Here is a 16,555-nt window from a genome sequence, read left to right as displayed (position 1 = left end):
CCAGACTCCATAGCAACTGGGCACTGATACTTACTGTCCTCCAAAGTCAACGTAGAACCACCTCTGCAGAAGCTCGTAAGTCACCAGGGTGACACCGAACTGGGGCGAGGACCTGAACACGCGGGCTGAGAACCGCAAAAAGGTTTAACGTTAGAAAGTGCGTTCAGTCAACACCCACGACCACACGCAGTGCACAAGCCTGTTTCAAGCGCCCACACGTACCTCCTGCCCCCTTCCATAAGGCCTTGAAGCCCTCCTCCTGCATGATCTTGCGGAAGCAGTCAATGACTCCGGTGTAGGAGGTCTGACCGGCACGGGCGGCCACCTGCAGCCTGGTCTTGATCACATCAGCGGGGGTGACCAGGGAGGCGGCGGGGACACCTGTGGGGGGGGGGGGGGGACAAACGCACACAATGAAGCTGCTCCCATTCAATATGACGGTGGGGAAAAAATCTCCACAGTGTGGTCACATCAGTGACGGGTTTAAAGACGAGGGGACAGAAGATGTATAAACAAAAATGGAATGAAGTGCAAAAGGGAGTTCTCTCCTCACCTGCAATAGCACCAGCGGCCAGCAGCTGCAAAGCCCCCAACCTGCCTTCCTCGTCTGCGAAGCTGGCTTTGGTGTGGGCGTACACGGGGAAGTAGATCGCCGAGAAGGGGATGTCACGCAGAAAGCAGGCCTTGGCTCCCTTTAAATAGACACACACATATGCAAGAAAAATGACTGGCGAGCACTCAGCACAAGGGGGCTGAGTGGTCAAGCGCAGTGCTCCTGCAATGCCAATAAATGCACCCTGCTGTCTGATGGCTGCAAATGGCTTTCAAGAGGCCTGAAATCAACAAAGTTCCGTCGGTTTAAAAAAAAAAAAGAGTAGGCAAGTCCTTTTGAGACACAAATCAAAGAGATGGCGGGGTTAAAACTCAACTGGGTCGGGCGCAGAGGCCTCCCCATCTACTAGAGAAGCACTTTGAGAAGCAAAGGTAGACGGTATTTGCCCCATTCTGTGCCAGGCTGCGTCTCTGGAGCGTCACGTGATTAAGAGACTCCAGGGCTTTGTGCGACTGAGGCGGCACCGTGCGGACAGGCAGGAGGCAGGCAAGCCAGACACAAGGCCCCCCCCCAGCGGCACAGCTGACACAGGGAGCCCCTGAGCCGAGAGCACTACACACGCGCACACACACACGCACACACACACACACACACACAGTCACACACCACACGCACACACACACACACACACACAGTCATACACACCCTTGGCATATTAACACAGACCCCTGGTCTGCAGTGTGCATACACAGAGAGGGGAAATCAGTCTTTTAACAAGCTCCACATTGTCTGCTCCCCATTAAAATATGGAGCATGAACACATTACTCATGACACAAGAAAAGCCACAAGAACTTGGACAGAAACAGTAGCCCAGCAAAATCCTTCCCCCCTAATTTGCTGTTGGTGGTTAGCAGCAGCGCTCTCTGCATGTAAAAGCACTACTTTGGAGAGGCACTGCATAATTGGCACGGTCAGTTAAAAAAAAGAAAAAAAAAACTCCCCATTCCACCTACTGCAGAAAGAGTACATGTCAGCCCACATCTAAAATGAGTTTATATCAGCAGTTCTGCTGCCATGGGCTGTTTTATTATCAGCTCAGAGAATAAAAAAAAGGAAGACGGTTACTTCACTAAGACAGCGGGGGGGCTAGCACACCCCAGTGCTCTGTGCGGTGCTGCTCACCTTGTAGAGGCCGAAGAAGCCGAGGTCTCGCACCACGTTGAGGGCGCTGACCCGCGGGCCCGTGGCAATCTCCCCCGCCACCTGGAGACGGATCTTCACGATCTCCAGCGGGTTGGTGAAGACCACCTGAGAGCCTCCAGCCTTCAGAGAACAGACAGAGGGGGAAATGTGAGTCAAAATCTGTCCATTTCATGTTGTCTAAAACCTGAATAAACATGTTTCATATCTGGAAGTTTTTTTGTGCATGATAGAATGGCTATAGGACATTCCATCAACATTACAATGGATGGTCTTCCCCCAATCAATTTTGATGTGCAAGCAAGTTGTCTTGTCAAATTAACTGTGTAAACCCTAGAGAGAGACACACAAGGCCCCTCTTCACGTCTCAAACCGCCTCAGCCTCGGAGCGGTGCTGCTGTAGAGGAGAAACAAACAGCCATTGAGAGCGAATGGCGGGGTCAGGCTGGGACAGGCCACGGTGTGAGAGGCAGCGGTGACCCTGGCTCGAGCCCTCTTGGCCCTCTTGGCCCTCTTGGCCCTCAACTCTCCCCCTCAGGCACCTCCTGTGGGGGTCGGGCCCAAGTGGCCTTCCCTCAGCCTCGCCCCGCACACTTCCCCAATCTCGCCCTTCCCTCCCGGGGGGAAACCCTGTCCGTAACCTGGCTCAGGGAGAGATGGACAGATGCCCCGGGGGCTTGCCCCTTCCGACTTACACACATTTATCACCCGCCCCTCAATCTAATCAGGACCATCGAGGGCTGCCGGTGACACACACACACACACACACACACACACACACACACACACACACACAGGGCCGGGCCCCTTGCTCTGTAAACATCCGCACCGCATCCTAAAAAAAGCTCCGCCGCATTTAGTCATTTTCAAAGTGGGGTGGGGAGAGATTATGGACAGTGTGTGTGTGTGTGTGTGTGTGGGGGAATGTCCACCACCGCTCTGAACATGAAGTCATTAACCTCAGCACTGCTGCTGCGCTTATCTCCCCTCAGTTATCTGTTCCCATCTCCCAGCCCCGCGCAGCCTCATATATCAGCAGTTCACATGCAGGTCTGCCTAGCCTTCGAAAATCAAAATGATGAATGGGGATAAACGCTAATACGGAGCTCTGGAGATACAGATAGTGCACATGGTGGTTGTGTTTGTTGCTGCTGTGGCCGGTGTAGTAGGGGTCCCAGGCCTCTGCACAGGCCAGCAGCAGAAGACGCCTCAGGTATGCGCGCCGCTGTCAAACTCAATCACACTGAAGCCCGACCAGCTCCATCCAGGGGCCTTCAGGGCTTCTTCCTTCAATTAGAGCCTGACAGGGGTCGCGACCCCGCAGACCCTGCTCGCCATAGTCAACAGACAGCCTCCTCTGTCCGGCCTGCCTGTTTCATTTCACTCGGAGCTATTATAGTGGGAAGGCATTAACGCTCCTTAATCTACCTGATGCTCTCAGCCAGCGTTACTACGATCGGAAATTAGCCCGGGATAAAAATAGTGAGCTCTCAGGTGTCATTTTTCAAAATGGGTCCCAATTAGCAGCTCAGAGACCAAAGAGCACCTTTGTTTCCAGGCCTCCCACTTCTTTTGAGAAAAAAAAAAAAGCCAGTCAATACACCAGCTGGAAATTACCAGTGTTTCAATAATAGGAGTAGAGGGAGTCCAGCATTAATTGAAATTACTACAAAATGTACAACGTAGAACTGTGATTTTGACCCTTTTTAATGCTAGCTGAGTTATTGTTAATTCATTTCTGCCAAGAGAGTTTGCTTAAGCTGAAGGGGATCAAAAAGACCACTGAGCAGGGATTGTTTTGGCTCTTTCTTTCAATAATGTGCACTTTTTTCCCTGGGAAATATTCATTAGAAATGAAAAGGAAAATGGGGTGTAATGTTACAGTAGGAGCACAAATGCTTGCTTCACGTCCCTCACATCAAAATCAATTAGGGACGAACAATGTGAGCGTAGCAGCTGCCAAACTCCTTTCCCTGCTTCCCACTGAGGACCAGAGGCCTGGACGCGTGTTCTGAGCTGTAGCCCCACAGGACACCCCCCACCCCACCCCACCCCACCCCTTGGGTGGAGGCCACTATACTTACACATGCACCAGCCAACACCTCTGCAAAGAGCGGAATGGTATCATCTTTATTGGTGAATTTATCTCTCACGAAGTCATTTACCTGAAATGTGAAAACAATGAAAAAACTGCATGAACACTACATATTCAAAGCCAGTCAAGTCAACAGACGCTAGAACACATGCTAGAAATAAAATCATTTACACAAGGGGTTTTTCTGTTTTTCTGTTACACCAACATCTAAACTGAGAACAATGCAAGTGGAGTGGACGAGTAGACGTTGTTTTGAGATCCTTAAACAGTGATAATGACCCACCGTGAGTTTGATGGCTTTTTCTGGGGCCACACCAATGAGCTGTGGCAAGAGTCCTAGGAAGGGGAGGGGGGAGAGAAAAAAAATCACACGTGGCAGTTGAGATCTTAGACCTAACGGACAGAAACACTCTTGAGGCAGATTACGATGCACTATCAGCGCCAGCGATCGCGAATGTGCGCTTACATCTTAAAAAAGATACTGGGATCAAACCCTAAATATTTACTGCCGACGGCACCGACACATCTGATGCAGCCTGATAATAACACAAGTCACTCAGGGGCGGACAAGGCCGTCAATAACATATAGGAGGGTGTGGGTCGAGTAGTGCAGGGCTTGGTATTGTCTGGGCCGGGCCCCGCTGGGGTGGGGAACAGAGGGAGCAGTGTAGCCCTCGGAGGGGGCGCCTGCTGCTCGAGCGGCGATAAGCGGCGCGCTGTTTCGCCGGCTGTCACTCAGCGAGGCAGATAAACTTCTGAAGGGGCTGGCGAGTGACGGGCTCGCGGTATGCAACCAGGGAACAGCCAAGCGTGTCTGTCTCTCAGTCAGACGCCCCCTCATCAGAGCGCCCAGATGAAGAGAGAGAGAGAGAGAGAGAGAGAGGGGGACATAAACCGGCAGAGGGAGAGAGAGAGACAGAGGAAGAGCAAAGACAAAGGGTTGCAGTAGCAGAGGCAGCAGTAGATGGCAGTCTTGACTTCCTTCACTGTGCAGGTCTGTGTGTGGACTATGGGGGGGGGGCTCTGGAGGAACTGAATTTCCCATAGCTTTTGGCACATTATGGTAACAGCAGATGACTTCTGTGTTAGATGTGTGCTACTACTGCCCTGTTTTCCCTTCGGCTCTGGTTGACATGTGTGGGCTGGGATGTGCACACTGCACAAGTCACACTAACTCATGAAACCAATCACAGTATGCTCCACTTCACCACAAGCACAAGCTGTTCCATATTTTACTCAAATTCAATTCCATTCAATTCAATCTGTTTTTGACCACTTTCGCTGTAAAAAGAAGAACCACGAACTCCACACTGATGACTGGATCTGCTGAGACCGTCGCAGCGTGGCAATGTTTACCTCGGTAGAACCCAGAGAAGCCCTCGTAGCGCAGCACCTTCTTGGCGCAGTCGAAGCTGTTCTTGTACATGAGCTCGCCTACGAAGGAGCCGGTGGAGCGCTGGTTCTGCAGGCGGGTCTTCACCAGGTCGATGGGGTACACCGCAGTTGCCCCGGTAGCTGAAAGAAGGAGAGAGGACAAACGCACATCGGTCTGAGCACAAGCATTCACCGTTAGGCGGCTTTCATTTCAAAGACAAAACACACAGAACATGTTATAGAACCTTTTTAAGATGGCGTATCTATATTTTATATATTTTCCCCTTGCCTAAAAGGGTCTGTGGAGGTTTAGAGAGATAGTGGTGCATGCTGGTGGTAAACAGTGATTACGGCTCAGACACGAGGCTGTGCGTCGCTGCTGGCGGAGGGAGCACTAATGCGCGCCGTGTGTGCCTGAGGCGTCGGGGCGTGTGGCGGGGCCGCCGTAAACGCCGCTCTTAGCCGCCGCGCTAGCTTGTCGTGTCTTGTCTGACATCAAAGGATCTGTAATGACTCCTGCTCTCAAGTATGCTCAGAGCTCTTGTGCTCGGGCCGCGCTCCCTCCGCTAGCTGCCACCGCTCAAAGGGAGCAGAGGTCTCCATGGAGATGCACCTTTCTCACTATCTGGGGGCTTGACAGCTAAAGGTCTGTCTCCAGCCGCTCATTTAGGGCTGAGTAGCTTCCTGCACGGCTCAGAAAGAGCTCTCTCGCTCAACAAAGACAGTGGAGTCCTTTTATTCAAAGGAAGCGCTCTACTTGTTTGTAGCTCTGTATGACCATGGGCATGTATGTATGTGTGTGTGTGTGTGTGTGTGTGTGTGTGTGTAGGGGTATGGATCTGCCCATCTCTCGACTGTTGTGTGTCTTTCCCCCCCCCCCCCCCCTTGTATCACTTCCTTGCGGCACAATTAGAACTACAGATTTCATCGCGGGTTTCCGGGAGATTTGTGTCATTCCGGACCTCGGGGCCGAGAAGACAGCCTGGAGCCGGCGGCGGTGGCGGCAGCACAATGCCGGAGCCTCAGATCAGAGCCGCTGTCCCCCGCAGCACAATGAGCCGCCCCTGGGCCCCGGCGCGCCAGTCTGCCCAGCTCGGGTTACCCCCTCGGCGGGCCGCGGCCCCACTGAGACATGTCACTCACCTCCAGCGACTGCGGCCAGAGAGAACCTGTAAGCAGACTCTGCAGCCTGGAGCCAGACTGGCCGGTGCACATCTCCGTGAGGGTGCTGCAGAGAGAGAAGCCCATAGAGAGAGAGAGAGAAAGAGAGATATCAGAGCTCAAATAAATCAGGAGACAGGAGAAGGGATAGATAACAGCAAAGCAATGTTCAAATGAATGAATGAACTGGCTTCTGTATGAATCTACAGTTAACCAGATACAGTGTGGACAGGCGTACGGTATGGGAATAGGGTTTCACCTGGGTGAAGAGGTTTTGGAATGGACCTGATTTGTTACACTAATCTTGCAGCTCCCACCATTTGTTGACGTGTTTAGCAGTAGGTACCAATAGAGGTTCCTATAAAGTACGCATTATCCGGCCATTATGATAAACATGTGGCTAATAGCTAAAGGTGACAATTTGAACTTTTTCGTCTCTAGAGTTTAGAGGGGCCTGTTTTTCTGAATATCAGGCCAATCTCACGCAGTTTGATCTCGATGTTGAAAGCAGACCCTCCGTTTTGTTTTCTCTGCACTGCAGGCTAACCGACTGGCCTGGGCGAGCATGTTCCCGTGTAGAGATAAGAATCTACATGAATTATTACGCCGCTTGAGAGCGAGTCGGTCCGAGTGCGTTCGGCCTCCTTGGGGGCAGTGAGCAACATCCACAGAACAGGGCCCTTCCTGCACCAACAGCTGCTTTCACTGAAGGCAAAATGCTAACAAGATTGAGGCTGTGATCAAAGGACTTGGGCAATTATGCTGCTTCCACGAGAGCAAGGCCTGAGAATGCCGAAACATTCAGCCGAACCCACCACCACCACCCAACCCCACCCCACACACACACACCCCTCCCAAACAACCCCTCCGCCCGCCTGTCTTTCTCAAAGACCAAAGTTGCATTCCAGACCTCCACACGTCGGTCCCAGGAGGAGTGTGAAAAGCCCCCGGGCCCCAGGAACCACGGCCCGATGCTCGGGAACTGTCTGGAGGTTCACAGGAGAGCGAGAGGGGCAGGTACCCTCTCATCCTCTTCAGCCAGCCAAAGCCCACCTCTCACCGCACCTCTTACACAAAACAGACCTCGCCACGGGCTCTTCACACGAACAAAAAAAAGCTTCTCGTTCTTATTAAAACACCTCAGAACTGTGATTGTGTCTGATGTATGCGACCACATGAAGGTGACAGCCATTTAAAGGCGGAAATTGGGGGGGGTGGGGGGTGGTATTTTCTTATCCTATTCGGATGGCCTCTTATACAGGATACAGGATACAGGATTGCCAGGGAGAGGAAAGGATGTTTCAGAGAGACAAAAAAGGAAGACGCTGCTGATTTAGTTATTAAAGCGCTCGCATAAGTTAACCCTTTTATGGAAAGGAGAAAGATGAACGCATCTGAGTGGGTCTTTGTGTTTGCGTCAGTCACATATCTCATCCCAATCTCCCTCTCCATCCTCCTCAGTTGCCTCATACCTGTCTCTGGACCTCTGCAAGATGGTAGGGCATGGCACCCTCCTCCAACGGTGCTATCCTCTCAATGTCTGCAAAAGTCACCCTCCTGCGGACAAGACAGGGAGCCCCCAAAAAAGACACATTAGACATTTATACCTCCATGACAAGAGAATCAGTCCCTCCTAACCGATTCGTGGTGGAGGGTGATGTAATATTTTCCACAGACATTTTTACTGCCTTATAACTTCCAAGTTACTGCGCCTTTAAAAGGACTTTTTGCACACACAACAGGTAAACAGAGCTGGACGGGCGCCCGCAGCACATGCAGCGACTGACGTGCTCGCTCAGACTGCCAGGGGAAGGCCAGCACATTCCCCCGCGGGCCACAGGCGTTGTTAAGTCAGCCCCATGCATTTGTTTTCCCAGTAAATCAACCCAGTGGAGCCACTGTTGTTAAACTGAATGAGCAATAACGTAGCATTTATAGCCTATAAATGTGGCTGTAATATTTTTTCATCCCATTTATAGATTCGATAGGAAAACTGTTTTGGATAAATGTGTTAAATCCATTGGATGGAGGTGATGGCAATACAATATATTACAGATGAAGGGGAAGAAAAAAAAAAACAGCGCGAAAGCAAGAAAAAAAAAAAGCCAGCGAGTAACCATGCCAAGAAGAGGAGGGGAAGGAAGGGTGTTTGGTTAATGGGGAGGAAGCCGAGAGGTGTGAGGAAATAGGAAAAGCCGATGAGTTGGAGGCTTTACCCAGAATGAGAATGGAGACCGGAGAGCTGGTACAGGATGTCAATCTCCATGGGAGTAATCTGACCAAACTTATTGGCAGCTTGAATAAACTCCCCTGTGTGACAGTGAGGGCCAGAAGAAGCAGAGTTAGGCATGAAGGAGAGAGACAGGGAGGCCTCAGGTGCCACATATTAGTCTTGTGGAGAGGGTGACACTTGGTGACACTCAGAGTACAGACGAGCTTGGGTCAGAGCAGATGAGACTTCTACTGTACTGTCTGAAACACTGACACTCAATCCTACTGCTTTTCATTGTACCCCATCTTAAAATGAAAGTATTCAATAAAGTAGTCAAACCTTAAGAAACTTTTGAATGCAACTGTAGGAGGAATATTATAAATGGTGAGAGATCCCAGGCCATTTTAGCAAAATATCCGGGTTCCTACAGGACTTGCAGATATGCTGAACACACTCAAACATCAAGCACCTTTGGTGACCTCAGTGTTTTTGTTTGTGCCAGACAATGTGCTGTAGATCTTGCGAATGAGCTCCATGTTGTTGAGCAAGGAGGTGAAGGCATTGAAGAAGGAAAAGCTCACCATGTGTGAGGTCCCTCCTCCTGCGACCTACGAGGGGCAATTGTGAGAAAGACATTTCAGGTTATGCTCCATGTGTGTGTGCGTGGGAATGTGTGTGTGTGTGCCTGCATGCGTGAGAGTGTGTGTGTGTCTGTGTATGCGTGAGTGTATATGTATGCAAAAGTGTGTTTCCAAAGAGTCAGGGTCTTACTGAAACAAGATTCTCTTCCACAAACGGAGTAAGCACATGATGGCGGATGGTCGACATTATGTCACTGAAGTCGCAGGCAGAGATGACACCAATCTTCCCCTTGTCCTTCTGTGCAAACGCCTGCCGGGCGTGCTCCAGCTGCAGCTCCTGTGACCAGAGAGAGATAGATAGAGGGAGAGGGAGGGAGAGGGGGAGAGTGGGAGGGAGAGAGAGAGAGAGAGGTGGGGGGGACTGCTGAACATACTGCTGAACATACTGCTGAGGACATGAATAAGGCCTAAGGGCCTGAGCGACTACTTCTTTCATGACAAAGCCCTCCGCAGAGGAGGTGCTGATGTGGAACACGGACCCAAACACATGACATCAGTGTTACGGACGTCCCACATGTCCCGGCTGCAGATGTGCCGATATCTGGCACCGGCTTCTCAAAACCTCCATGAGTTAGGCCTGCCCTGTCAGAGTATCTAATGAGAACCATATCAGGTGAGGTCTGATCCCTGGGCTGGAGGGCAGAGGGGGGAGGAAGCAGGTGTTCCGAGCAGGGGGTGGGGGCAAGGAAGCTGGTGGAGGGGAGAGGGGGGGTGATTCCACAGGACGAGTGTGCAATCAGAGAGGGGGCTGCTGGGGCCTCTACACACCCATCCCCACCGCTGTCAGAGCTGATCAGATACTACCAGTGGACCGCTGTGATCTGCGTAACTCCTCATGCCACGAGAAGCCGGCTGAACCGTCTGCGGTTACGTCTGATCCAGCAGAGGCACAAACCTGACTGTATATTCCACCGGTTTTTAGCCGACACAGGTTACTGGGTCACTGGCTGTCTTTGTGTGTGTTCGGCGGCTTGACTTTGAAGAGATCTGAGCTGTTGCATTTTGTTCGATTATACTGAATAGCTACCACTTAAGTGCTGAGGTCTCAGACCATTGTGTGTAGGGAGTTCATCCACTTCCACAAGGTGGCAGGATAAAATCTCTGAAGGCTTGTCTGATTTAAACTGCTAGGTTTGGACAAATGTTTGAATGCTGATAATGGCATTAGAAATCCTGGGTCTCGCCTATAATATACAGTAAAATAAATTGGCTATAATAAAGTTCAAAACATTCTCATAAACTCACACATAAGACATAAACATCCTATATCCAACAACGTATTTGTCTTCTGACTTTTTGATCCAAACCAGTTCTATTTTAGTTTCTTAGTCAACTCACATGTGCTACTGCAATTCCACTTCATTCCTACCTGCAGGAACTGAGTAAATTCCAGGTAACTGAGGTGCCTCTTTCTGTCATTGCCAAAATGGAGTCGGATGAACTCACAGTTCCAGTTGAAAGGGATGTGATGATGAACCGTGGTCTCGCTGAAGATATCTCTGACATTTTCTGTGACAGAGGACAGGAATAAACACTCATCAACTCCTCAAGAAAACCCAACCCCATAAACAGTACAGAAAATACACAGCTACATCTACACACTCATAGAGTAACAATGCAATCCTCTAGTCTCTAATCTAAATTCTAAGGGGACCACAGTCAGTGCAAAACCAGCTCATGCATAAATAGAAATGCGGTACGGTCTTGGTGGTGACCCCATCACCACATTGTGAAGGTCCCAATGACTCCAAGACCATCTCTAACTAAGCAAGGCATGCAATTTCAGCATCTTTTGGGGCTTTTTGAGCTCAATCAGCTTTGCAAGAGCCGCGTTTCCAGTATCAGGCAAAATGCGGGTGAGCTATGGGGTTTTTCCACTGGTATTTTGGACGTGTCTTTCATTTCCCGTTACAAGTTGAACTGCACCCAACCGAACCGCGCCGCAGCCATTTTGAACCCTCTCCTGAGCAGGGCCAAACCGTGCAGGGTCTGCCTCCAAACGAAGACACCATCTCTTTTGGGACTGGCTCAGTCATCATTCAGCGTCATTCAACTCTAAGGGTTAAGATGTTTCATCTGATAGGTTTGAATAGTAACTATAACCGTGGTAAACTGCCATTTAGGCAACTGTGTTTAGGCAGACATTGAATGATCAAAATAAACGTATTCTCTCATTGTGAAAAGTGGTATGAAATCAATAAAATGACAAATTTCATGGTTGAATTACATTGTTATCTGGAGAGCTGGCAAGCTAGCCCACATAGAAGTAGAAACAGCTAACATTAATGTGAGCAAGGATTTGGGTTTAGAAATAATGGAATATATTTTAATCAAGCATCCTCTGTTATCTTTGACTGAAGAAAGAAGTACTAGCCTGGCAACTAAACTGGTTGGTTTCTTTTTAGACTAATCCAAATGTTTCCTTTGTGAGCTAATGCTTACCTAAATACATGTATGACAACTGGGGTATAAACGTGGAAACTGAATTTACACAGTCATGGAATTTGTGCAATATTTGCAATCTATTTTATTTAACGCAATTTGTTTTTCATTGCTGAAGGGGGGCCTACCATGACAAGTTTGGGAACCACTGGCCTATGCTATTAGCTGTTAAAACCTCGTCTTCAGGATATTGTGATATGGATTGCTAAATTATTACTACATTTATTTGTATTCCAGTATATGACAATTCTAAGCAGTTTGACGAGTCTGTTTAAGACTTAAACTTTAAGTTATGAAGGATACGCTTTATTTGAGCTAAGCGAAGATCAACAACAGCAAACAAACAGTCACTTTGGTTTCCATTATATTCCTTTCCTTAACTTATTCTGCTGTAGGTCGTAGGTGCAGACTTTATCGCAGGATACCTCAACTTGAACTTCCCCCTCGCTTGTGAAATGGGCAGAATGAGTGTCATTTCCACCAAGGCAGCGTTTTATAAGTGGGTTTTTCGGGCAATACTTTGGGGCCATGGGCCAGATAGTAGTGACACAAATGTGTTTTGTTCTCACGGCCGGCTCAACACCCCAGCACATTAGCCCTGGTTGGCTGGAAGATAGCCCTAGCTCACACTGGCCCAGTAGTGGAAGCGCGGCTAATGACTTCTGAGCTTTACCCCCTCAGATTCCCAGCGAGGGTCTGTATGAGACACGTGTCAAGCGCTGAGACCTGCGGCTAAAGCGTCACCTTCAGGTCTGTTGGATTGAGCAGAGTGGCTGAAATGGCACTGAGTGCTGATCCCCCCCATCCAGGAACTATCATCTGAGCCTCAGACCAACCTCAGTCTCTCTCACAAGCCCCGCTTTGAAGAGCCTCCACCTGCCCACGGAAAGTGTGAGCACCCTCTCAGCAGCATTAGACGCCATACCCACACTCAGCAATACTAAAACACCATTCCCACTGCAACGAAATCAGCAACCAGCCAAAGACCAACGTTTGTTTCAGAACATGCTGTGGCATTCACCATTTTCTTCGGCTACAATTAGCTAGGCATGAATGTTAGTGGACTACACATAGTGAGAATTAGTTTCACATGGAAAAATGGGTAATTGCGAACGGTGAGAATTGTTTTCAAATGAAAAATTGGAAATTGCAAAAAATATCTACCAATTAATTCCTAGACAAATCATGCACACACAGCTGGAAGACAGCATAGCTCATCTGTTCTGGGCTCCATATACATACCAAAGGAGATATCCCCTGTGCCAGTCTTGTCAAATAACTGAAACGCAACTATAAAAAGGGCATCCGGGACACACAGAATGGATTCAAAGGCCAGAAACTCCTGAAAAGAGATCAGTCTGTTTGGACGAGAAAGAAAGAGTACTATCTGAAACGACATGTCTTTGTGTAAGGCTCCATTTTATTGCCAAGAACATGGGCGTAAAAACCCTTCCATTACTTTTAACAGTTTTAACAGCTTAACTCAACTGAAACTAGAACCTACAGCAAAGATACAATGGAGAAACTGAGTAATCCTTGAACATTTTCATGAGTTATTAATACACAATTATTGTTCTTTATACTATGGTTGTTAACAGGGATAACTGAATTTACCCCTGATTTTCCACCTCCAAGCAGCAATTATGCCTCATTTTGGTAAATTGACCGACAAGTTTTGCAACAAAACTCCATGAAATCATTCACAACTCCAGCTGTATGGACACAGTCAGATATTTTCAACAGAGACAAACATCCAGAGATAATTTGCTCTAGGGTATCTAGAGGACCGAGCAGCACACAGCGGCCTGAGTAGGCCACCCTGGAGTAGGCTATTCCTGCCTCTTTTCACCAATCCAGCACACACCCTGGCCCCATGACGTACCCATCCTTGGTGGTGTCAGCCACTCCGGCGATCAGCTTCACCGTATCAGGGTTGTGGTTTGGCAGAGTGTGCAGGCCCAAATACTTCTGCACAAAATCACCAGGGGTCATGTACTGCTCCCCATCTGACTCCGTGACACTGGCATGCTGGGGGTGGAAGACAAGAGCAGTCATACAGTATGCATGTAACAGTATGGTTTCACTCAGTATGCATGTAACAGTATGGTTTCACTCAGTATGCATGCAGAAGTGATAATGCTTTATGCGTATACATGAATACTTCAGAGTTCGGTCAGGATTCATCATGTTGACAAGCAAAGGTAGGCTTTTGTCTTGATTATACTCATGTTAAAGAATGGGAGAAATGCTCTGAATACCAATAACTCAACAACTGCATCCTGGATGCTCACATATCCATTATTGTATTGTTATGTCCTTTTATATAGCTTTCTAACAAATCACTGAAAGAAGAACAACATATCTCCCTCCAATGTTAGACAATTTGCATTTCTTCTTCCTAAGTATATTTCTCTTCCATAACTGACATTCTCTACAAACAGGAGAAAATTGTGTGTCAGAAAGGCAAATGCACATTTCATGGTACTCCGGGGTCGAATCAACAGCATTCTGTCTTTTGTGTTAATGCTCCAGTAACTATTACATGAGAACACTACACTTTCTACCGAAAATAATGTCTCCATACAGTCTCTTTACTGTGTTTTTTTATTCCATTTGTGGGAACATCAATAGCATTGATTTTTGTTTCCCTGAAAACATACAAACACAGAATTACTTCTGGATAATGCTATGCTCTTCCCTGAGATTCCACTTTGAAGCAAAAAATGAATGTGTATTCCTAGTTTTGACTGTATCATTTCTGCAAAGCGCAGAGGATCAGATGTATGCGTGACCAACTGTATACTCCATAAACAGAGACAGACTTGCTGAGGGTAGAAAAACAGAAGCAGGTAGAGGACATTTGAAAGACATGGAGTTTATATAAATTATGACATGGATAGCCAGGACTTCTCAAACTTCTCTACTCCACTGGCTGGCCGGACAAACAGTCTCTTAAAGATATGAGTTAATAATAGTGTAGAGTTTAATAGGTTCACCAAAGAGAAACTCTAAAGTTTAACATGGCATACTGTACGCTGCAACTGCACTGGTGCCTGACAGCATAAGCTGGCAGATTTAGCAGAATCATGTTACAGCCTCGAGAGGTGATTGCTACAAACACACACGGCGAAAAAAAAACAAGTGAGGCAGAAAAGCTATTCTGACTACATGTACATAGAGCCCTTCTGGTAAATACCATATATTAACCCATGCATTACAGTCTATGTACACATTTCAATTGATTGATTCTTGTTAAGTTCAGTTTAGCTATAGCATGGGCTAGAACATTTCATCACATAAACAAAGCATGCAGTATGTGTTGTTGCTTGAAACAGGGCTTTATCATCCAGCCTCAGTTATTCAGTGGGCTCTACAGCCATATTGCATTCATAATTCTTTCCATTACAGCTTCTTACAATCACTGTCTGGAGATTAAGAGTCCACTGTCAAGCAGTACCTCTACAGGGCTTGTTTTGAACAGTCTTCAAGATACAAAGCTGCGACACTTCAGGCTGTCACCGCTATAAGGCGGATCATTCCCTATTTCTCTACTCAGGAAGGTGTATCTCATCATTCTCTGCATCACACAACATCTCACTGAGATAATAGAAGACCAAGCAACTGTCAAACTCTAAGGGAAGTCATGCGAGGAGAGATGCCTGGGTAAAGGGTATCCAGAATTAGTTTAAGAATGCATGTGACCTTTTGTGGCGTGCACTGGACACCAGTCTCAGTGTGCACTTGCTTCTAAGGAAAGTGCAAAGGGACACAGTGCTGCTGCACCGTATGCAATGAATCAGTGTCAGGTTACAGGCTTATTTGCTGTAGCTATCAACCACAAAAGTAACATTTCCTACATGTCTTTTGTGTATGAGTGTGTGACCCGTTTTAGACATTCAACACACTTAACCAAGCTAGAAAACACCGGCAGAGCACTCGTGAATCAAAGCATTTCATGCAGGACTATCTTGTGAGACTAGTTCTCAAGAGAGGCACTAGAGAGAGTACGAGCTGTAGGTTACATACTACTACTCACTGCTAAGTTTTCTGCTAGCATTCCTTATGGGACACAGCAATCAGGCAAATAATATTGAAAATGCATCGTAGGACTGCTTACATTTTAATTATCTACAGGGTAGGCACATTGAACTGGGAAATACAGCATTGTTGTCATTGGGTTGTGAAATGTGTAAAACAATAATTGATCGATTACCTTTAAAAATATTTCCTTCAATTCATGAGGGTCGGCTCTTTTAGTGGACTGCACCTGGAAATAAACAGATCAAGTTCAATGTCAATTCCAATTCCTAAAACATAGCCCATTCCATGCTCACATTCGTAAAACAAATTAACGACAAATAGCCTAGCCTATAACTGCATTTTATAATTCGTCCGCGGTGGATAAGTAGTCGCTTAATATCATGACAGCGGGTTACTCTTGCAGAAAATGACTGTAGCCTGTCGGGTTTCTGAATCGATAGGCTACAGAAACAGAACGACACGAGCATCCCTGGTCGAATAGCCTATGCACTTGCAGGTAGTTTACGAAGAGCCTAGGAGATCACGGATTATTTTTTAAGTGAATCGAGTAGTCCACGGTCTGACACTGACAAAATAGACTTTGGTCTCCTTTCCCTCCTCAAGGCCGACCGATAAGCCGGTTGTATGCAAGGATGCTCTGAGGAGCCGGGACAGAGGACGTCATAAATCCAGTTCACTGAAGCCTCACAAAATAACGCCATTCTGTACTACTTCAAACGTGACAAACTGTGTAAATAACGGTTATAGCACTATCAGATAAGCGCAATATTGACAGAGTCACCTTGACCGCCATGCTGGGTGTGACGTCACTTTGACAGTGGCGCAGGCGCTGGGC

The 16,555-nt window shown here is 47.8% G+C and overlaps 1 protein-coding gene across 1 annotated transcript in view; it reads right to left on the bottom strand.

Annotated features, from left to right (window-relative positions):
• Window positions 1–16,555, bottom strand: part of LOC105907994 (calcium-binding mitochondrial carrier protein Aralar1) — a 17,436-nt gene extending 881 nt beyond the window's left edge. The window contains exons 1-17 of the mRNA XM_012836416.3: window positions 16,502–16,555; window positions 15,893–15,946; window positions 13,562–13,707; window positions 12,922–13,037; window positions 10,607–10,746; window positions 9,368–9,514; window positions 9,066–9,204; window positions 8,601–8,694; window positions 7,857–7,941; window positions 6,367–6,451; window positions 5,206–5,364; window positions 4,133–4,185; window positions 3,839–3,919; window positions 1,737–1,877; window positions 554–692; window positions 223–381; window positions 35–125 (exon numbers count right to left, since the gene is read on the bottom strand). Of these exons, the coding sequence (XP_012691870.1) occupies window positions 35–125; window positions 223–381; window positions 554–692; window positions 1,737–1,877; window positions 3,839–3,919; window positions 4,133–4,185; window positions 5,206–5,364; window positions 6,367–6,451; window positions 7,857–7,941; window positions 8,601–8,694; window positions 9,066–9,204; window positions 9,368–9,514; window positions 10,607–10,746; window positions 12,922–13,037; window positions 13,562–13,707; window positions 15,893–15,946; window positions 16,502–16,513 (1,841 nt within the window). The 5' untranslated portion in view covers window positions 16,514–16,555. The remainder of the gene's footprint in view (window positions 1–34; window positions 126–222; window positions 382–553; window positions 693–1,736; window positions 1,878–3,838; window positions 3,920–4,132; window positions 4,186–5,205; window positions 5,365–6,366; window positions 6,452–7,856; window positions 7,942–8,600; window positions 8,695–9,065; window positions 9,205–9,367; window positions 9,515–10,606; window positions 10,747–12,921; window positions 13,038–13,561; window positions 13,708–15,892; window positions 15,947–16,501) is intronic.

Source organism: Clupea harengus, chromosome 2, assembly GCF_900700415.2.
Source record: "Clupea harengus chromosome 2, Ch_v2.0.2, whole genome shotgun sequence".
Lineage (NCBI taxonomy): Eukaryota > Metazoa > Chordata > Actinopteri > Clupeiformes > Clupeidae > Clupea > Clupea harengus.
Note: the sequence above shows the minus strand (reverse complement) of the source record. Positions and strands in the feature narration are given on the sequence as shown.